At 42.4% G+C, this 18466-nt stretch overlaps 1 protein-coding gene across 3 annotated transcripts in view; it reads right to left on the reverse strand.

Annotated features, from left to right (window-relative positions):
• Positions 1-282: 282 nt before the first annotated feature.
• Positions 283-18466, reverse strand: part of SPOCD1 (SPOC domain containing 1) — a 44470-nt gene continuing 26286 nt past the window's right edge. For 2 of the 3 annotated variants that reach the window (XM_074976550.1, XM_074976552.1), the window contains 11 exons: positions 17990-18095; positions 14225-14363; positions 12149-12308; positions 11426-11542; positions 10402-10527; positions 8873-8990; positions 8090-8246; positions 6850-7003; positions 5045-5134; positions 3877-4063; positions 283-2096 (listed from right to left, as the gene is read on the reverse strand). In XM_074976550.1, coding sequence (XP_074832651.1) covers positions 1144-2096; positions 3877-4063; positions 5045-5134; positions 6850-7003; positions 8090-8246; positions 8873-8990; positions 10402-10527; positions 11426-11542; positions 12149-12308; positions 14225-14363; positions 17990-18095 — 2307 coding nt within the window. In that variant the 3' untranslated portion in view covers positions 283-1143. The remainder of the gene's footprint in view (positions 2097-3876; positions 4064-5044; positions 5135-6849; positions 7004-8089; positions 8247-8872; positions 8991-10401; positions 10528-11425; positions 11543-12148; positions 12309-14224; positions 14364-17989; positions 18096-18466) is intronic. The other variant, XM_074976551.1, reaches the window with a different exon arrangement.

An 18466-nucleotide genomic window follows, 5' to 3' on the forward strand; every position in this document is an offset into this window, starting at 1 on the left:
AGAGACAAGATGATTGTGCAATGCACTGAGATACAAAGCTACTTACTCTTCTGTCTCACCCTGCGCTTGATCTGCTCTTGTAAACACAGTTGTCTAAACAAAAATCTGTGTCTATATGGGACACTAAAACCAAGTTAAAACAATGCTATCTACAAACCGTGCTGGGAAACAGCCATCTGCCAGAAATCCATTCTGACAACTGTTTTTAAACCTAGATGTAACCAGCTCTGCTCCCAATTTGCCCCGAACCTCTCAGTGACAGCAATCTGCATCTCTTTGGGAAAAAAAAACTACTACAGGATCTTTATTTTTATTACTCTGAACATTTGTAAACAGTGCAAGATCCATGGCATACAAACAGAACAACCCACCTTGCTTGCTGTGATTCAAATTGCAAGTCATATATAAAACCAACCTATATTTGAATTCAGTCTCCAGTATTACTGTGCAGTGATGGTTATTAGTCAAAGAACAAGTACAATTTTTTTTAAAAATCTGTCACGGTACAGTTTAAAATAACAGCACCTATATCACAGATGCCTCTTACAACCAAAACTTACTTTCTGTGGGAAATCTGGATTCTTGCATCCTATATCAACATTTTTCAAAAATACCGTAAGTACTCTAAATAGACTAAACATTTTTGGCAATTGCTGGTGAAGGTAAAGCTAGTAACACTTCAACAGCAAGTCTCTTTCCACCCATGAGAGAAACTACTTATGCTTGGTATAATTGTAAAACAGTCATCTAAAAACTTTTAGTACGCAGCCAACTTCCAACTGCCACTGGAGCTAGGCGAAGTTTAAAAAAAAAACCTCTTCCTTCAGTAGCACATTATTTCTCAGTAAGCTTCAAATCTAACCCCTTTCCTCCCTTTCTTAGTGCATGGTACTTCCTTGTCAACCCTCCCCTGCCCAGTGCTCAGAGATAAAACCAAAAATTCCTTTTGAAGAGCCACAGAAAGCAGAGTGACCACAAAGCAGCTCACACTTAGCAATCATAACGCTTGCCCTACTTCTCCCATTCTGATCAATATCCGGCCTTTGCACGTGGTTGCTGATGTATTTACAGAGCTGCTCATTTTTCCATCTGCTCCCAATGTAAATGAAATAATTCTGTAAGACGTCTTTCCGTATGGGCATGTTACTGTGCCGTGTTACTTTCCTGCTGCATGGGTGCAAATGCAGATCCTCCTACAGTCTGCCTGGCAGATCCAGCTGCCTGCAGGGCTGCAGAAAGATCTAATGAAGGAAGTGAAAAAAGAGCCTGATTTTGAATCTGTGAATTCAGCTGCACCAGTGCCTCCAGATGCTGGATCAGAGATAATGCTTCCTCCACTGGAACAGCCAGATTGGCATCACCAGTTGCAGAATGACTTTGAAGGTCAGAGATAGCAGGGGGTTCATGGGAAACGAGATGGGGCACAGCTGGTACCTGAGATGCTCCTCCAGAAGATGTAACTCCAGGATAAAATATCCTTGATTGCTGAATACCTAACACGTGGGCACCAAGAGAGGCATTGCGACCACATTCAGGTGAGCAGAAGGAGCATGAAGGCAATGGTCCAAGATTCCCGTTCTGTGACGGAGCTGGCCCTGCACCAGCGCAAAACTCTGTATGTCCCATTGATTCCTGAGCCAGGCTGTATGACTGTCCTGCCATCCAGGAGAGGTTGTTAAATGAACTGAAAGCACAACCCTGTAGGGATTGGTTAGTTTCCTCCTTTCTGTTTTGACAGCATGAAGCGGGTGCTCCGTGGTGTGGCCCTCCAGTTAAAACTTCACCCATTGCCATACAGTGAGGAAAGGTATTATTTTTTGTTAGAGATTCCTGACTGTGAGAAATAGCTGAAGGACACTCGTTTTTAGACAGCCAATTACCTGTGACTACCCTGGAAGGTACCTGTTGAAATGGGCAGTTCTGGGAGCACCCAACAGACTGATCCAATTGAGGTGAAAGGTCATCTTTAAAAGTCATTATTTTTCTTTTAGGTTCCCTTAAGAGGCTGGGCCCCGTGCCATTTGTAGAGGGGTCACCTGAGTCTTTCTTTGGAAGAATCAGTCCCAGCAATAAGCAAGAGTGATTTGCATCAAGACCTATTAAAACGAACAAAAAAAAATGTGTTAAAGATTTTTCCACAATTTATCCTGGAAGAGGCTGGTGGCGGTACCATGAACATTTCCATTTGGTTGCTGTCCACAAAGCCATATCTCTATTGTTCAAATGTTGTGAGCGCTGAAGTCTTTGCTTATGGTAGGGCACAAATGTATCACGCTCATCTACTAAACAATTACAGGCAGAGGGAGACTACAGGCCAAGTCCTTTGGTACTGTCTTACTCTTTACTGAATGGTTACAGAAACAAAACTCTCACTGAGAATTTTTTAACTTTCACTATTTAATCCTATAAACGTTTGCTGCATTACACTAAAATTTAATTTTATATTTCACCCACAGTTCAGCAACTGCACAGTTCCAATAATTCATTATCTGTATCTGATGAATGCAAATCCAGGTTTTTGAATGCACTCAATAACATGCATGTGCAAACATTTTTATACATAAAATTGCAGGCACAATATAAGAGATGGATATAGAAAAAATTGTCCTCATTTTTCCCCATCTGGGTCAACAGTAGAATTAAAAGAGTTAAATAAATATACTCCTCTCAGGGGTGAATTATGTGTTTCCTTCTCAAATGAAATAGTGACACTAATCACATAAACTCATTTTAAATCAGTAGGCATATTTCAGTTCTGTTTGAAAATATGTCATTTCGACTCTTCCGAGACGTGCAGCTGACCACAGTTAAGAACAAGGCAATTTTGCTAAGGCTGAACTGCAATTTTCAACATCATGGTTTGTGTGTGGGTAGCTGATTCACCTGCATTTTGCAATGGCAGAGAAAAGTACAGACCATTTCAAATGTTCCAGGAGACAGATAGTCTCTTGGTCTTGTTCTAGGTTGATGGCACAGCTCTGGAGTGACCCAAATTAGGAACACAAAGGTAACACAACTTGTAATTAAAATTATCTGCTCCTCCGTGACAACTGAGTTCCCACTTGCTTTAGGGGTCAATTACCAATGGATTCTGCTGTATAACAGAGGTGATTCTGCCAATGATTACTGGAAAATATCAGCAGTTTCCATCCTAGCTTCAAGTCTGAACAAAGGTCTACTACCTGATATGGAGATTACAGGATGTTGCATCATATGATGGAGGTAAAACAGGGATTAACTGCAGCTCTGACAAATGACATTTCATATGATGAGTAGCAGTGTGGGAACACTCTGTTACGTGACAAGAGGTTAAAAGAGTTTACATCCTGGTGTGCTGCAGGCAAGAACTTAGCATCTCATCAGTTATATGTGGCAGCTACCTCAGGTCATGTGACATGAAACTGGGCAGGGAAAGAAAATGTCATACGGATTAAGGCAACGTGGAATTACTAGGCTTGATTTGCCTTTCATTCACTCTCATTTTATACTGCTGTCTATCCATTTACTTCAAAGGAGTTACTCCAAATTTACACTAGCACAAAGGGAATCAGATCCACTCGATCTCTTGTTCCATGAGAGGCAACACAGATTTATAGACTTCTATGCATTACAAAATGCAACTACCCATATTTTAAGTGCCTTTTTCTATAGCAAAGAACATCTGAGTGCATCACCCTGCTTTTCCAGTCTACCTTTCACTGAGAAATAAATGAAGCCCCCTTGCTTTCTGACAAGTGGAAAAACTGTGTATTATATTAAACAGAATTATTTATAGCTCTGGAACCAGTAATCCTTAATCTAAAGACAGCGAATTACTCACTGAACCTCTCTGGGATACACAACAGAAATGTAAGCCAGTTTGTTTCAAAACCATACCTGGGCCACCAAGTGGATGGAATTTGGCAGGTACTGGCTGGAAGGCTGGCAGAGGTACCATGAACATTTCCATTTGGTTGCTGTCCACAATGCCATATCTCTGTTTGTTGTTCAAATATGAATATAGCATGTTGTAAGTGCTGAAGTCTTTAGTTATGGTAGGGCAGAATAGTATCACACTCATCTCCTAAACAAATACAGGGAGAGGGAAACTGTGAGCATTGTCTGAAAACGCAGTGCCAGCAATACCGTTCATATAGCAGCAAATAAATTCCACATTAAAGAGTGAAGAACAGAAGGTATCTAGGAACTTGTTTGCGTGTAGGAGGGACTCAAGATTAATCCCATTTATGAGGGGGAGCTCCAGTTCCTTCATATGCTTCACTCACTGCGTTTTGGTGGCAAGGTTAATAGCATTCATCTCTCACACACACCTACAAACCAGACTCTGGGACATGTAAACAATTTGGCAGACTTTACATCACAATCACAAGAGCATGAACAAGCTGAGGTGAGAAAAACCGGCACAGAGAGCAATCTTGCCTATCATAAGGTAAAGACAATCTTTACCTGCAGATGGTATGTTCCTGAATTGTATCAGATCAGTTCACGCCCTTCAGCCTGATCCAGAACTCGCTGAAGTCAGTGGAAAGATTTCCAATGTTAGCTTTGGAGCAGGCCCTCAGGTGTCTTCTATCCAAGTCACACAGAGCTGTACCTTGGCATTCAGCTCCGGTCCAGAGCACGGGCAATGCATAGCCACAATCCTTGAACCCTGTGGTTGTTGCCAGTTCACTGAACCTCTTGGGACCAGGGCCTAAACACTATTAACTTTTACTTGACACTTAAAAAATAGAATGTCTTTTCTTTCAGTTGAGCCAAAATACCATTCTACCCAACCCATTAAAACTGTCCCTCCTGGTAACTGTGAGAAAGTACAACCTTCTGAAGGCATGCTTTCAAACATGTAAAGGTAACAGCTATTTTAACTGCATGAAAATAGGCTGCTTTTAGTGAACAGCAGCTGAGTTCTCCTGTGGTGAAAGGTTTCAGGGTTATTAAATTTCTTGGCTGACATGCTGAAGGTACTAGGGTATGCTTAAAAGACAGCTTAGTACACAACAAATCATCTTCAGCCCCAGGACACCACAACCTTTTGAAAGGGTACCTTGGCTTCAGCTGGCCAAATGCTCTCTAAATAATCCCAGACATCCTCTGGAAGAATACAGCCCCTTGACTGAATCAGCTCTGGTAAAGCCTGTACAAACCAGAAAGACACAAACAGGAAAACTCTTATTTATTACTTCATATTCTGCAAACTTACTCAAGACCTGTTCAGGCAACCCCCTACTGATAGCATTATTTGTTCTTCATAGATATTTCTTCACATTTATAAAGGCCATCACTCTAGTATCTGGGCTTAATATTGTTTAGATCAGAACCAAATAACAGAAAGTGAACCCTTCTATTTCAAACTGTGCTTTCTGAGAGTTCCTTTCAGTCTCAGAAAATATAAGGAACAGACCCACACGGGTGCACTGAGCAACAGACTAACATAGAGGTGGGCAATAATTTTTGGTGGAGGGCCACTGCAAGATTATGGTAAGTGGTCAAGGGCTGCACTTTTCTATGAAGGGGTTATGAGGTCTGGGAAGGAAGTTGGATGCAGAAGAGAGCTCGGGGTAGGGGCTTGGTGTGGGCAGAAAAAGGTGTGGGTCTGACAACAGGGAATTTGGGTGAAGAAGGGGGCTGTGACCTGGGCAGGGGATTGGGGTGTGTGCTCTTGGAGGGGGTATGGGTGCAGAAGAGGATTCTTGCCTGGCAGATGATTGTGGGAGGGAGTGCAGGGTTTGGGAGGGAGTTGTGAACTGGGGCAGAGGGTAAAGGGGGGTGACAGAGGGTTTGGGAGGTCACCTGGGGGTGATGACCTGGAGCAGGGAGTTGGGTGGGAGGGGCTGGGGTGCCAGAGACAGACTCTGGCTGGGAGGCACTTACCTAGCTCCTGGTCAGCAGCCCAGCAGGACATCGAGACAAGCTCTCTGTCTGCTGGAGCCCAAGCTGCTGAAAACAGCTGGAGGCTCCCTCCATGTGCCTTTCTGTGCCACGTCTTCTGGGGATGGGTGCACACAGATGGCACCGCCAGCCATTTTGAGCAACCAGCGGCTGCAGCAGGCAGAGAGCCTGCCTCAGGGTCCCAGCAAAGCGGGCCACAGGCTGGATCCAAGGGCTTGGTAGTCTGGATCTGGCCCATTTCAGGGGGAGGGATAGCTCAGTGGTTTCACCATTGGCCTGATAAACCCAGTTGTAAACTCAATCCTTGAGGAGGCCATTTAGGGATCAGGGCAAATAGATGTCAGGGATGGTGCTTGGTCCTGCCAAGAGGGCAGGGGACCGGACTAGATGACCTCCCAAGGTCCCTTCCAGCTCTAGATGTGCGTATCTCCAATTATTTCATGGGCCATATCTTGCCTGCCCCGGACTAGCTGCTGTAACTGGTCTTTTCCACTTTTAATTCCTATGATTTTGCCATTCCACAGCAGTTCTTGCCTTCAAATGTGTGAAAACTCAGTTCCAAGTCCACAGTCTCATATCCACAGGATTCAGCTGGAGTGGAACATAAAAACTCTCAAAGTACTGCAAACCACCACGGCACCTAGCTAATCCTCTTACATCTCAGAAATGTTTGCTGTCCAATCCACAGGCCAAATGCTGAAATCCTTAATCAATTCTTACTTAGGCAAATCCCCACTGGTTTCAGTGAGAGTTTGCATGAGGAATAGATGAGTAATAATTGTGTAAGAACCAAGAGATTTGGGAATATAGTGTGAAAACACATTATATAACTTGATGTAAGTTGAGCTTTTATGCCTGCTCTGTGGAACACCACATGAAACTTGTGGCATTTTATTAAATACACAATCTTGTTGACAAAGACAATCCCTTCTGTCGTGTAAAAAAGTCCAGGGGTCATACCTGAATGAGGCAAGTGCCGTAGCCTGAAACAGGATATGCTTTTGCTGCAAACTGTTTAATGCTGAACATCTGAATGAATCCTTCCCACAGCACAGTGTCCTTGGCCTGTTTCTGTAGCCTTGGGTTCTTCTTGAGGATGCCAGCTGAGGCAGGCCTTAAAACAGAGTAAGTGTGTTTCTATCATATAGTGGAGTCATTTCTGTAGGTCTGAATATTCCATACGCCTCTTCTTTTATTTCTTGAGTAACACCACCTCTTTCCTTGAACACTGTGCACTTTAAAGGAGGGAAAAGGGGGCTGCCACCTAGCATAATTTGTTGCCTTTGTTGGACCTTGTAACTTGTTAGTCGAGGTACAGAACATCCATCTCCCCTCTCTCTCTTTCCCAACCATCTGCAAACCAGTCCCATCACTACATGATACAAAACAGTCTTGTGGGGAATAATGTTTGCTGTATGAGAGCCTACAACTGGTGCCTCTACTACCAGCAGTCTGCTTCCGGCACAGATCAATACCTGGTGCTTCAGAGTAAAATAAACCCGAACTGCAGCATGTTATGGCTCTTTGGCCCCTCCGTGGGGAGAGGGTGGGCAACAGGCTTAGTCTCAAACTCCCTTTATTGATTACAGCATTACTGTGGCGTTGTCCTGAGATCTGGAACACAATCCCCCTGCATCGGCCCCACTGTTGGGAGCTCGTGGGGGTGGATTAAGGTAGTCCAAACAAAGAAGTCAGTAAGCTTCCACAGCCCACAAAAGGCAGAATCCAGGGCCTTCTGATATCAAAACTGGGGTGTGGGGGAGAGAAGGTGAAAGACAGAGAAGAACCAGCCTGTCTTCCTTCTGAGACAGGAATTTCCCCAGTCAGTAAGCTCTGCTGCCTAGGTAGCTCAAAGTTCCAGCCCTATTCCTTCAAAATGAACTCGCAGACTGAACTGAGAACTTCCCTTTTAAAAAACTGTCCCTCCATAAGCTTGATGATTTGTCTGGTTGGGTCTCATTATGAACTGGGAAGCTTTAACCTTTTCTTGACTGGCGGGGCATGGGCGGATCTGTTCACCAAATCATCCCACCCCCTAATGTAACTTGCCGGTTTATTTCAAGAAGTTTTCATTTTGACTCTTTCTAGACTGCATAATTACATATGTTCTTGGTTAGCCCTTCTCAAAACCCGGAGAATATCCAAAACAGATGTTACAACAAAAAGCACAACACAGTAAGATAAAACACTTTCCCCCTACCTTCCCACAACAGACCTGTCTTTCTCCAAAATCTTTCTCCCTTTGTCTGAACAGACAGTGGTTGAATGTAACCTGGAGCCATCTTTTGCCTTTTTCTTTGAAGTAGATTTGCTCCACGGTAGCTTAAAACCTCTCTCACCATCAGGAGCCATTCTTCCTGTAAATTCAGTGAAAACAACGGTGTTTTTACACGTTCTGATCACAAGGGAAAGAACAATGTTCTGTTGCACGAGGGGTTTCCATTTGAATGAAAAGAGATGAAATACAAACACAGAAATAATTCTGGATTGACATCAGAGATAACACTTGCCCAGGCTACCAGCAAGCAGAAGGTCCTAGCTATACTGCCCATGTTTTTTATGTACCACAAACTCATCCCTTCTGGCTACATCTGGCTTGAAAAAGGCTGGGACAAGTAGTGAGGAATAAAGCTCTTTCCTCAGTCTCCAGTCCAAGCGTGAGTCCTGTTGACTTCTCTCAAGATCTCCCCACATCCTTTGTCAGTACATCAATATTTTTACAGTTCAGTTTCATGATCATGAGACTGACAGACTGGTGACATTAGTTTGAACCAGGCATCATCTGAGGCTAGTAATGTACAAACTGCCAAAAGGTCACATTCCCCAGTGAGAAACATAGCTGCCTAGTTCAGTCCCAGACCACTTGAACAATTCTATCACGGTGTGTGACAGATTTATGATACGGAGAAAGCTTACAAAGAACAGAATTTGAACTGAAATCTTCAAGGCTAACCAACCAAATCCCTTCTCACAGCTCACTTACCTGTACAGATAAGGCAGTCTGGGTCCAGTAAGTGACTCCTGTGCTGGTCTGTGGTGTCTCTCTCAGACTCTGTAGTGAGCTTGGAAATAGGTTTCTTGTCCACACATAGAGCTGATCCCTAATTGGAATATACCAGGGGTGAGCAAACTTTTTGCATCAGGCCCCACTTTTCACCTCTGCAATTAGCAGGTCCCCCCCACCTGCCACCACAACTGAACGTAATCCAAACTGATGGAAATTTCGGTTACGTTCACATGAAAAAGAAACCTTTCAGCATGAAAAGTTTGTAGAATGTAAAAACTTTGTTAGTTGGTATAGATATGGGTATACACATACATATTTCAACATTTTAATGAGATGGATGAGCCTGAGACCCAACCCATTGTGCTGCACCCCCACTTAGGAAATTTCACATCTCCCTAAAGGGACTGTCCCCCACTTCACTCACCCCGGGCTATACAACAGTCACTAGCATATATGTGCTGGATTTCATTCACAGGGACCCTATGCTCCCCTAATAACCTTCTAGGAAGTGATGGCTGAATATCTGTTCAGACCCTTCAGATTCATCTGCCGGCATCACCCATGATCTCGAGCAGAAAGACCTGGGGGAGTTCCCACTCTCACCCTGAAAAATGTGGTTTTCCAGATTCCCATCTTTCAAAGAGGCCTATGGCCAACAAACACCGGCAGGACTGGCCCCGCTTCTTTCAGTAGTAAATTATCAGTTAACCATAGCCTCTTGCTGAAGTGATGGAGACACAAGACACGTCATCCCTCACTTTATAATAAACTAGACCAGTGCAATACACTTGTACAAAGAGCGCCCCAGATCGATTTTGGCTCACAGCTCTACTGACACCTTCTAAAAAAGCCAAATTTACTCTTTTACTAATGAACGCCTGGTACCAAGGACCCTTTTTTTGTTCTGTTTCTACGGTGCCTAGCAAAAGGGGGTCATGGCCCACAATAACACAAATGATAGTAACAGACCAGAGCTCACCATAGCACAGACAAGCAGCGTGCAAGCTACCTTATCTCAACAAATATCATAGAGGTAGCCGTGTTAGTCTGTATTTTCGAGAACAACAAGAAGACCTGTGGCACCTTATAGACTAACAGATATTTTGGAGCATAAGCTTACATGGGCAAAGACCCGCTTCATCAGATGACCTTCCCCTTTCCATATTCTACTCCAGAGCTTCTCTTAACCCATCACTGCAGACTGCAGAATGTATTTTCAGCAGGCAAATGTCCACTATGGCCTAGAATAAAATCACCCCTTTGTTTTTCTCGTGGCTTTATCAAGATTTGAACTGGCCACTGCACAGATGGAAGCCTTCGCATTAATCCATTATATCAGCTGACCCATCTCCCCCATCAATACACTGCTTTGAAACCCAGCTGCATGAGGAGTAAGGCACTGGCTGATTTTAACCTCCTACATATTTCCCTTCACTTTTCCCTTATGCCTTCACATACAAGACCTCCTGTTGAGTCAGCTTGGTCAAAGATGGCCACCTACTCACATATAGGTCTTCCAAAGTAAAGTCCTCATCCACCTCTCTGTGTATCTCTATTTCTCCTTTGTGGGTCAGTTTTGTGGGGCAACTTCTCCGTGGTTCTTGCTGCTGCTTCTCTATCACCTCCAGCACCTGGAAGAATCACATTGTACAGAGAGATCCAGGGAGACATCTTTTGTCATACAGAATCAACATAGGCAAAAGCTGGAATGGCAAATAGTTGATTTAAAGTCAAGGGGTATTAATGGTAAAGTCCTCCTCTTACTAAAACGACAGCAGGGAATTCGAGCTAATCACAAGATAAATACAGCAGCAGTACATGCGTCCCCATTAAGCTTGTTTTGGAGACCATCCCAAGGCTGAAAAGGAAATTCCATATCCATGGATAGTTCGGTTCTTGGCTTCCATGCAGAGCCTGGTCACAAAGGGTGCTATGTGTATCACTAATTATGCTGGGTTTTGTGATGTGGTCCCCAGCCCATTAGGAACAGGACAGAGATCATCATACTCATCTCCTGCAGGCAACCAAACAGCTGTCTGGTTTAGCAACTTTCAATCAATAGCAGCCTGAGCTACATTTGAACTACTAGAGGCAAAAAGCTCTGGGTCCCTTTATCCCTTTCACAATGCATGAATTCAGCTGCTTTGTATCAGGAAATGCAGAAGCATGACACTGTTGACTAGACCTCCACTACTACGAGGGAAAAATCATTGCTTTGTAAACATAAACTTCACATTGGCAAGGAAAGAAGGAAGCAAGGAAACAAATTACCTCTCTCCTCCCTATTGTATTGACAAGGAAAGTATGTTGAACCTTTTTCTAAGTTTTCTTTTAAAACTTTTAGAAGACTCCAAAATACAAAATAATTAAGAAGAGACAAAGCAAAGGTTCAATTAAAACATCAAGTCTATTAGCCAGGCCTTCTTAGAAGTCTAACTTTTACTCAGACCCCATAAACATAAAGAGTCTTTGGGAAAGGGGAAATGACACTTCATTTATCCTGTTCTCAACTGCATTAGGATGGCTTACATGTTTGCTCTCCTTAGCTCTCCACTCTGCCAGCTCCTTTGGTGCCATCTCCAGTGAATTCATTTGAACAAGACACTTTGGGGAAACCTCTCCAAGAACCACCTGGTGGAAGAGGAGCTGAAAGAACAAAAGAAGGGTTAGCAGCCGCTGGAGAACAATGACGACACGTGCACATCATGCGTGCTCCCAAATACGTCTCTCTTTCTCCCAGTAAATGTGTATTTCAAAGAATTTATCACAGTATTCAGAAATTAACGCTTTCAGAAAAACTGAATTTGGATTGCTTGTGCCATGTGTGGATACCCTAGGCTTTGCAACAATATTTATACAGGAATTTGGACTTCTCCACACACATTCATCAGATTCACATGCCAGACAGGTGTAATGACCTAGAAGATAAAGACGCTCGGTTGTAAGGTGTTGACCAAATGTCTCCATACACTTACAAAGGATGATACCTAAGGGATGGTAAGCATGGCAAAGGCCACCAGTGATGTGAGATTAAGCAACATCTTGGAATCCTGGATAAGACCAAATGCCCATGTGTGGACAAAGAAGAAAATATCGGCATGTGCAATGGCACAGCCTTCCTCCATCAGTGAGCAGAATGAGACAGTAATGTTGGACAGTCTCTATGTTGATGCTCTGTGTAGAGACGTGTTTAAGACACGTCCTCTTACCAATATAATGAAGAAAATTAGGCAGATTCTTTCAGTCTCTTACTTGATTTTTTGGAGCTTTCAGGTTAAAAAGGAGACTGCGATACTTGTTTTTGTATCGTTGGTCAACACAAAGGAAGAGGTTGAATATTTCCTTCTCCACGTTGTTTGCTAATCTCACTATTGTATCTTCGTGAACATCCAGATCAGGGGTCTCCTCCAATCTGGAACACAGCAAGCAACAACAGATGAATGCGTCAAATTTGCCTGCCATGTGGGAGCCAATTTGTAAGCATACTTGCCATTTTCAATTAACATCCCAAATAAATAAGCTTCTGAGTCCTCCACCAAACAGGAAGCAGTCAGAAATGAGAGTCCTTTAGAAACTTAACCTTCCCATGATCTCAAAGAGAAACCCCTTCCCTTGTGAAATAGCTTGTTCAAACTGTGCTGCTACGTCAGAAAAGCCTGTAGCCTTTGTCTTGTTTATGCTCACATCATATTCAGAATGTTTTCGGGAGTGGTAGGGAGCAAAGAGATGTGTTCCAGACCACATCATAAGGAAAGCTTCTCTATCTTCATACAGTGAATTACATTTAAACTCTCCTAAATTCTGCAGACTTATCTGAGTTGCTATCTCTTCTTCAAATACGTCGTTATAATCTTAATTCCAGCATGAGAGCATATAACCAATTATTACCAAACAGTAAAAAGTCAGGTATTTATTAAATCAAGCTAATATTCTGATTTTAAACTTCATGGATCAATGCAGCATTCATACAAGAGAAGGATAAATAGCAGTGCCTAGAGGGGGAACACACTGTGCAAGCTTACCCCATACAGCTCTGCCAATGCATATCAACTCTCATGGGCAGCATGCCCACTATTCTACTTCTCAAGCTGGCTGCCAGGGGCCCTGCCGCATGACCGGCAGCACTGCCTGATATTCCTAGCATTCTTGAGCCTCACACGAGGCCTCCTGAATTCAGTGGGACACATTCCACTGACTTCAGGGAGCTTTGGACCAGACTGTTTAACGAAGGCTGATAATCATGTGGTAGTTTTTTTGACATGGAGAAATAAGGGCTAAAGCTCCAAGTCTCCAACACCTTCACCTTACGTAGGCCTTTATATCTAAGCAAAGTGAGCTCAAGTGACCATGCAAGACAATGCAGAGACAGGCCCTAGGATGAAACCCACCAAATTCATTTCCACTTCTGACCTAATAAGGATCGCAAGCTGGCTCTCCAGTTGTTGAAATGTACTGAATTAACCTCACCACCCTGGTCCAGTTTTGTGTGTACTAGCATAACCTTCATACAAGATTACCTGATAAAGGACTAAGCCTGACAAATGAATTGAACAGAACCAGAGCAAAGAGCGAGATAATGAATAGAGCAATCTATTGCAATAAATAATATTGATATGCCCATGACTCCATCAGGACTATACACGGCATATCAAAACAAAAAAGCAGTAAAGTAGCACTTGAAAGACTAACAAAATAATTTATTAGGTAAGCTTTTGTTTTGTTAGTCTTTCAAGTGCTACTTTACTGCTTTTTTGTTTTGATATATAAACGAGCACAGCTTTCTCTCTGTTACTATGCATATCATAGAATGTTGTAGGTATACAATGAAAGTTGAAACCTCTTAAAGAACCACATAAAAAAAAACATAGCTCCCTTGTTCCTAAAATCAGCAAAGGCTGGCTGTGCTATAAAACCAGCACTTTCACCTCAGGTGGGAGGAGAACTTTTGCATCACCTCACAGCTGCCCCTCTGGTTAAGCAACTGCACAGACAGACTGTGAAGGGACTTCCACCCAATTTTCCACAGAAAAGAATGGCAGCTGTGATACAGAGCTCCATAGGAGTTTAACTTGAGAAAATTAAGACCCTTCTCTAAAAATGGATCCACTCCCTAAGAAAAACAAGACTAGATTTAATATACCTCAGAGCTGTATGGGTAAGAGATGCTCTGCTTCTGCATAATAATAAGCAAATCTACAAGGAAGTTTCCACTGCCCTGCCTTATAAGAAACAGCACCAGACACAAGACTTCACACAATAACTGCATGTGACTTTCATGCAAGATGTCCCAGCGTTTTCCCTGCCATTATCATACATGAGCCACTCTACCTTTTCTGTAGCATCCCACGCAATGAGTCAATTACTTTAATTCGACTTTGGTCTTCGGACAACTGCAAACTAGGAACGGAAGCTGGAGTTTCTTTAGAGGTTGATCTCCTGTCCTTCCTCTTCTTTTTATTACTGTAATCTTAAAACAAAAGAGAAGCCCTCAAATCTCAGACATTCACCCTATGCTACTGGCAGAGGGAATACATAAAGATCATTTCTGGTGGAAAGCAGGGGGTTATGCTTCTGTTTTGACAGAGTTGTGAAGCAATTTTTAAAGTTTCAGCAGCCAATAATTAGTCCAATTCTTTTTTAAAAAATTGTGTGAACTGAACACAAGGGGAGAATTTCAACTTTTTGTCTGAAACCATTTCTGTAAATGCAATGGCTCTGAATTTCAAACAGCTGAATAATACCAGTGAAAACAATACTGCCGTTTAGCTAGCAGTACATAATCTAATGTAAGAAGATATTCCGACATTGAGTATGAAGGCTATTTAGCATATGCATCTGCCATAAACACAAAAGGATTCAGCACCATCACTTGTATAACTAAACCATATTATTTGTTATTATTCTAACTGCTATTTATACTAGGTTATTGTTTTAACTATTCCAGGTCTTGTATCTCGGCTTCCACAGCCTATTAATGATATATTGATGAGAGAGTACAATAGAAAGGGAATAAGGTTACCATGGACAGAGATAATTTTCTCTTGACATACCTGGCAACTAAGTGCACAGCTACCAGAGATGAAGTGGTTAATTTGGTTTACTGTTTAAACAGATGTTCACTCAAAGAAGAAGAGGCCTTGGTGAGAAGCAGAAAATATCCACGTTCCTACACTGACACTAAACTAAAATTCCACACAAAATGGAATTCCCACATTACAGTCCACACCCGCTTAGTCCAGAGAGGGTTGTGCCAAAACACAGAGGCTGTGTCTGCACTACCACCTTCCTTCGAAGGAAGGATGGTAATTAAGGTGCTGGGAGTTTACTAATGAAATGCTGCCGTGCATAGGCAGCACTTCATTAAGCAAATTCACCCTCATGGCAACTCCAAAGTTTTAAACTTCAAAGTACCAGCACACCTCTGGCCGCAGCACACCCCCCGGTACTTCAAAGTGCTGGGTCAACTTCAAAGTCCCCTTACTCCTCAAAATTTTGCCCCGGCACTTCAAAGTACCAGCAGGTGCACCGTGGCTAGATGCATGCCAGTACTTCGAAGTTTAAAACTTCGGAGTTGCCATGAGGGTGAATTTGCTTAATGAAGTGCTGCCTAGGCACGGCAGCACTTCATTAGTAAACCCCCAACACCCTAATTACCATCTTTCCTTCGAAGGAAGGTGGTAGTGTAGACAAGCCCAGAATGTAGTTATAGCTTAATACAGACCCTTTAATATTCCTTCAGCCTTTAGCAAAGCCCATCCAGCTATTATATAAATCTCTGCAACAAGAGGCAGATTCTTGTAACCTATTAAACGGAGCCTCAAGTATAACTTGTAATAGGGTGTATATTGCACTGTTAGAAACATTCCGCACTGCCATAATACTTTGTGTGCCATGATTACACTAACAAATCAAACTGCAAGGGGTAAAGGCCATGTGTCTGGAGTGGAGATTTTACCGTTTGCCTGACAACTGAAATGACATATTTACTGCAAAGCCTTGGCCACTAGAATTAAGTTATGGTTTTTCAACTTCACTTCTTCCATTGCGTAATCTGAAAAATTCTTCATGGCATTACTTAATCTGTCCAAGTAGCTGCACTGCTTTATCTTTTCTAGGATTGAGCTTTAATCCATTTATAGTGAGCTAAGATTGTGTGTACTAAGATAAAACTGCTGCTCCTCTGTTACCTGGGTCACAGTTATACATAAAACAAGGATCACCTACACATCAGTCAATGTAAAAGTTAGGTCTTTCCTACTATGGCAGTCAAGATACCCACAAAGGTGGGATATTACAGGGACACCACATCTCCCTATGACTACTGTTTTCCTACTTCAAATCCAATAAAGGGAACAACTTCATTTTTGAGCAGAATGCTGATAAGACAGTAAATGTTTGAGTCACGTCTGCTGCTTTTTTTCAAAAAGGGCCTGGTTCTGTGAATTCCACACACTTTTCACAGTTTTTATAAACCAATAGCCACACCAACCTCAGTGGGACTCCTCACCTGAGCAAGGGTTGCACAACTGGACTCCAAACTAGCTTTTATTTACAGTTCCTCTGCAGAGCCCATACAGCTGGAAAGCAAACTGGGTTCTCTGCCATCTCATCTATCACCACCAAGATCAGTTCCAATTGCACAATCTTTAATGTGGTGAGAACCTGAAAGGTAGAAAGAACCCAGCTTGATTTTCAGAACCTAAGTGGTGATTCCATCCATTAAGAAAATCATCTCTTCACTTGAAAACAGAGCATTTGCTTTGGATCTGTGAGTGAGACTGAGAAGAAAAGCTCTCTGTGACCTGACAGTCACTTTTCGCATAATACCACTTGAACTGTTTCATAACAGTCAATGCACCTTTCTCAGCATATTGCTATTAGAATGATCGATTCACACTGTAAAGATCCTGCCCTTCTGGGGGTGGAAAGAGTATTAATTCCTCTTGCATTTCCTTTCCCAGGAACAGAGCTAACAAATTCCCCTTAATTTAGAGAGGGACAGGACTGAGAAAGGACAAAAGGCTGCCTGAACAATATACCAGTGTTTTAGCTGCAGCACTACATAACAGCTCTAGACCAGTGGTTCTGAACCTTTCCACTAGTGCTGACCCCCAATCACCCCCACAACCATTTGTGGATCCCCATCAAAACCAATTCTAGCCACTAGGTAAACTTGAAAAGAACGTGCATGGGCTATGCAAAGTTCTGTGTATAACCCTGGTTAATGCACCTTAGCCATGAATACAATCTGCCGTTGTTCAAGTAATAGGCATCTTTTTAGAATAGACTGTACCATGTTAAACTGTGCAGAAGCTAAGGGCTATGAATAAATGCCCAACAAACTCATTTTCACTTGGCCTGCACCAGGATTTAACCCCAGATTCCTAGGAGGGAAAACACAAGGGATGAACTGTGTTGCACTGGTACTCTTCCAAATTCCATCCATAACCCTAGTTCTGTCCCAGTGTAAAGTCCATATGTAGATTGCAAAGATCTTAATAATTTGATCCACCCTCTTATTCTTAGATGTGTTGAGTAAAGTGAAATAATTAAGCTTCTTGACATTTAGAATATCATTATTATGCTTCAGGTTCAGGACCTCACTGAAAGGCCTTGGGGCTCTTCTCACCTCTCAGACCTATTGTTTCTTTGTGTCTGAATGATACAGCTGAACTGATTTGCATTTAATTCATGTTCTAAGCATTCACTTTTCAACCATAAGGGCTAGAGTCTTAATTTCTGTATTTATTGCTTGACTTTCTTGGAAGCTGGCCTTCAGAAAAAAGTAATGGATAGCCAAACTGCCATAAACTGGCCCAGTTCAACCCCTGGGAAAAACTAATGCTTCATCATCTGTATTACTTTGCTTCATCTGACAGGTTACACAGTTAGATCCTTTCTGTATCAACTGTCCTTGTGAAGAGGGAACTGTCATACAAAAGGAACTCCGCTAGACAAATTTCCACTACCTGAAGCTCAGGGTGATCTGATGCAGCACACAATACAATGAAGAACGTGAACATACACAGCTAACAATAGTGAGATTATGATGATTCAGTTTCTAGGCCACCTCTTCTGCATTTAACTACTTACGTGAGTTCAAAGGTTTTTGCCAAAGCACATGTGCTGCATATGGTTTCAGGAGCTGCTTCATTTCTTTTTTATATACTGTTGGATGGTAATCACGGTCTTTAATTTCCTGGGGATGCATAAATCACAATACAGATTAAAGGAAGAGAAAGGAAAAACGGAATGAAAAGAGAATGGAATATGGAAGAATTCATAACACATGCAAACAACCAACACAGCTAGCACCACAGTCAGCAACAACATACACCAACCTGCAGCTAGCTTTGGGATTAGAATTAGTCATTGCTCTCAAGATTTATACTGCTCAGACATTAAAAATATTTTGAAAGCTTGTGTTTAATTTCAGACTGTTTGTTTTACTACTTCTCTCTTATCGAAAATAATTTCCGTTTAGAACTCTCAAATATCTGAATACTGGAATAATATGCTCATTTCATAGATACCTGTCCACCATCAAGACTCGTTCAAGCACACCTGTGA

Source organism: Carettochelys insculpta, chromosome 24, assembly GCF_033958435.1.
Source record: "Carettochelys insculpta isolate YL-2023 chromosome 24, ASM3395843v1, whole genome shotgun sequence".
Taxonomy (NCBI): Eukaryota; Metazoa; Chordata; order Testudines; family Carettochelyidae; genus Carettochelys; species Carettochelys insculpta.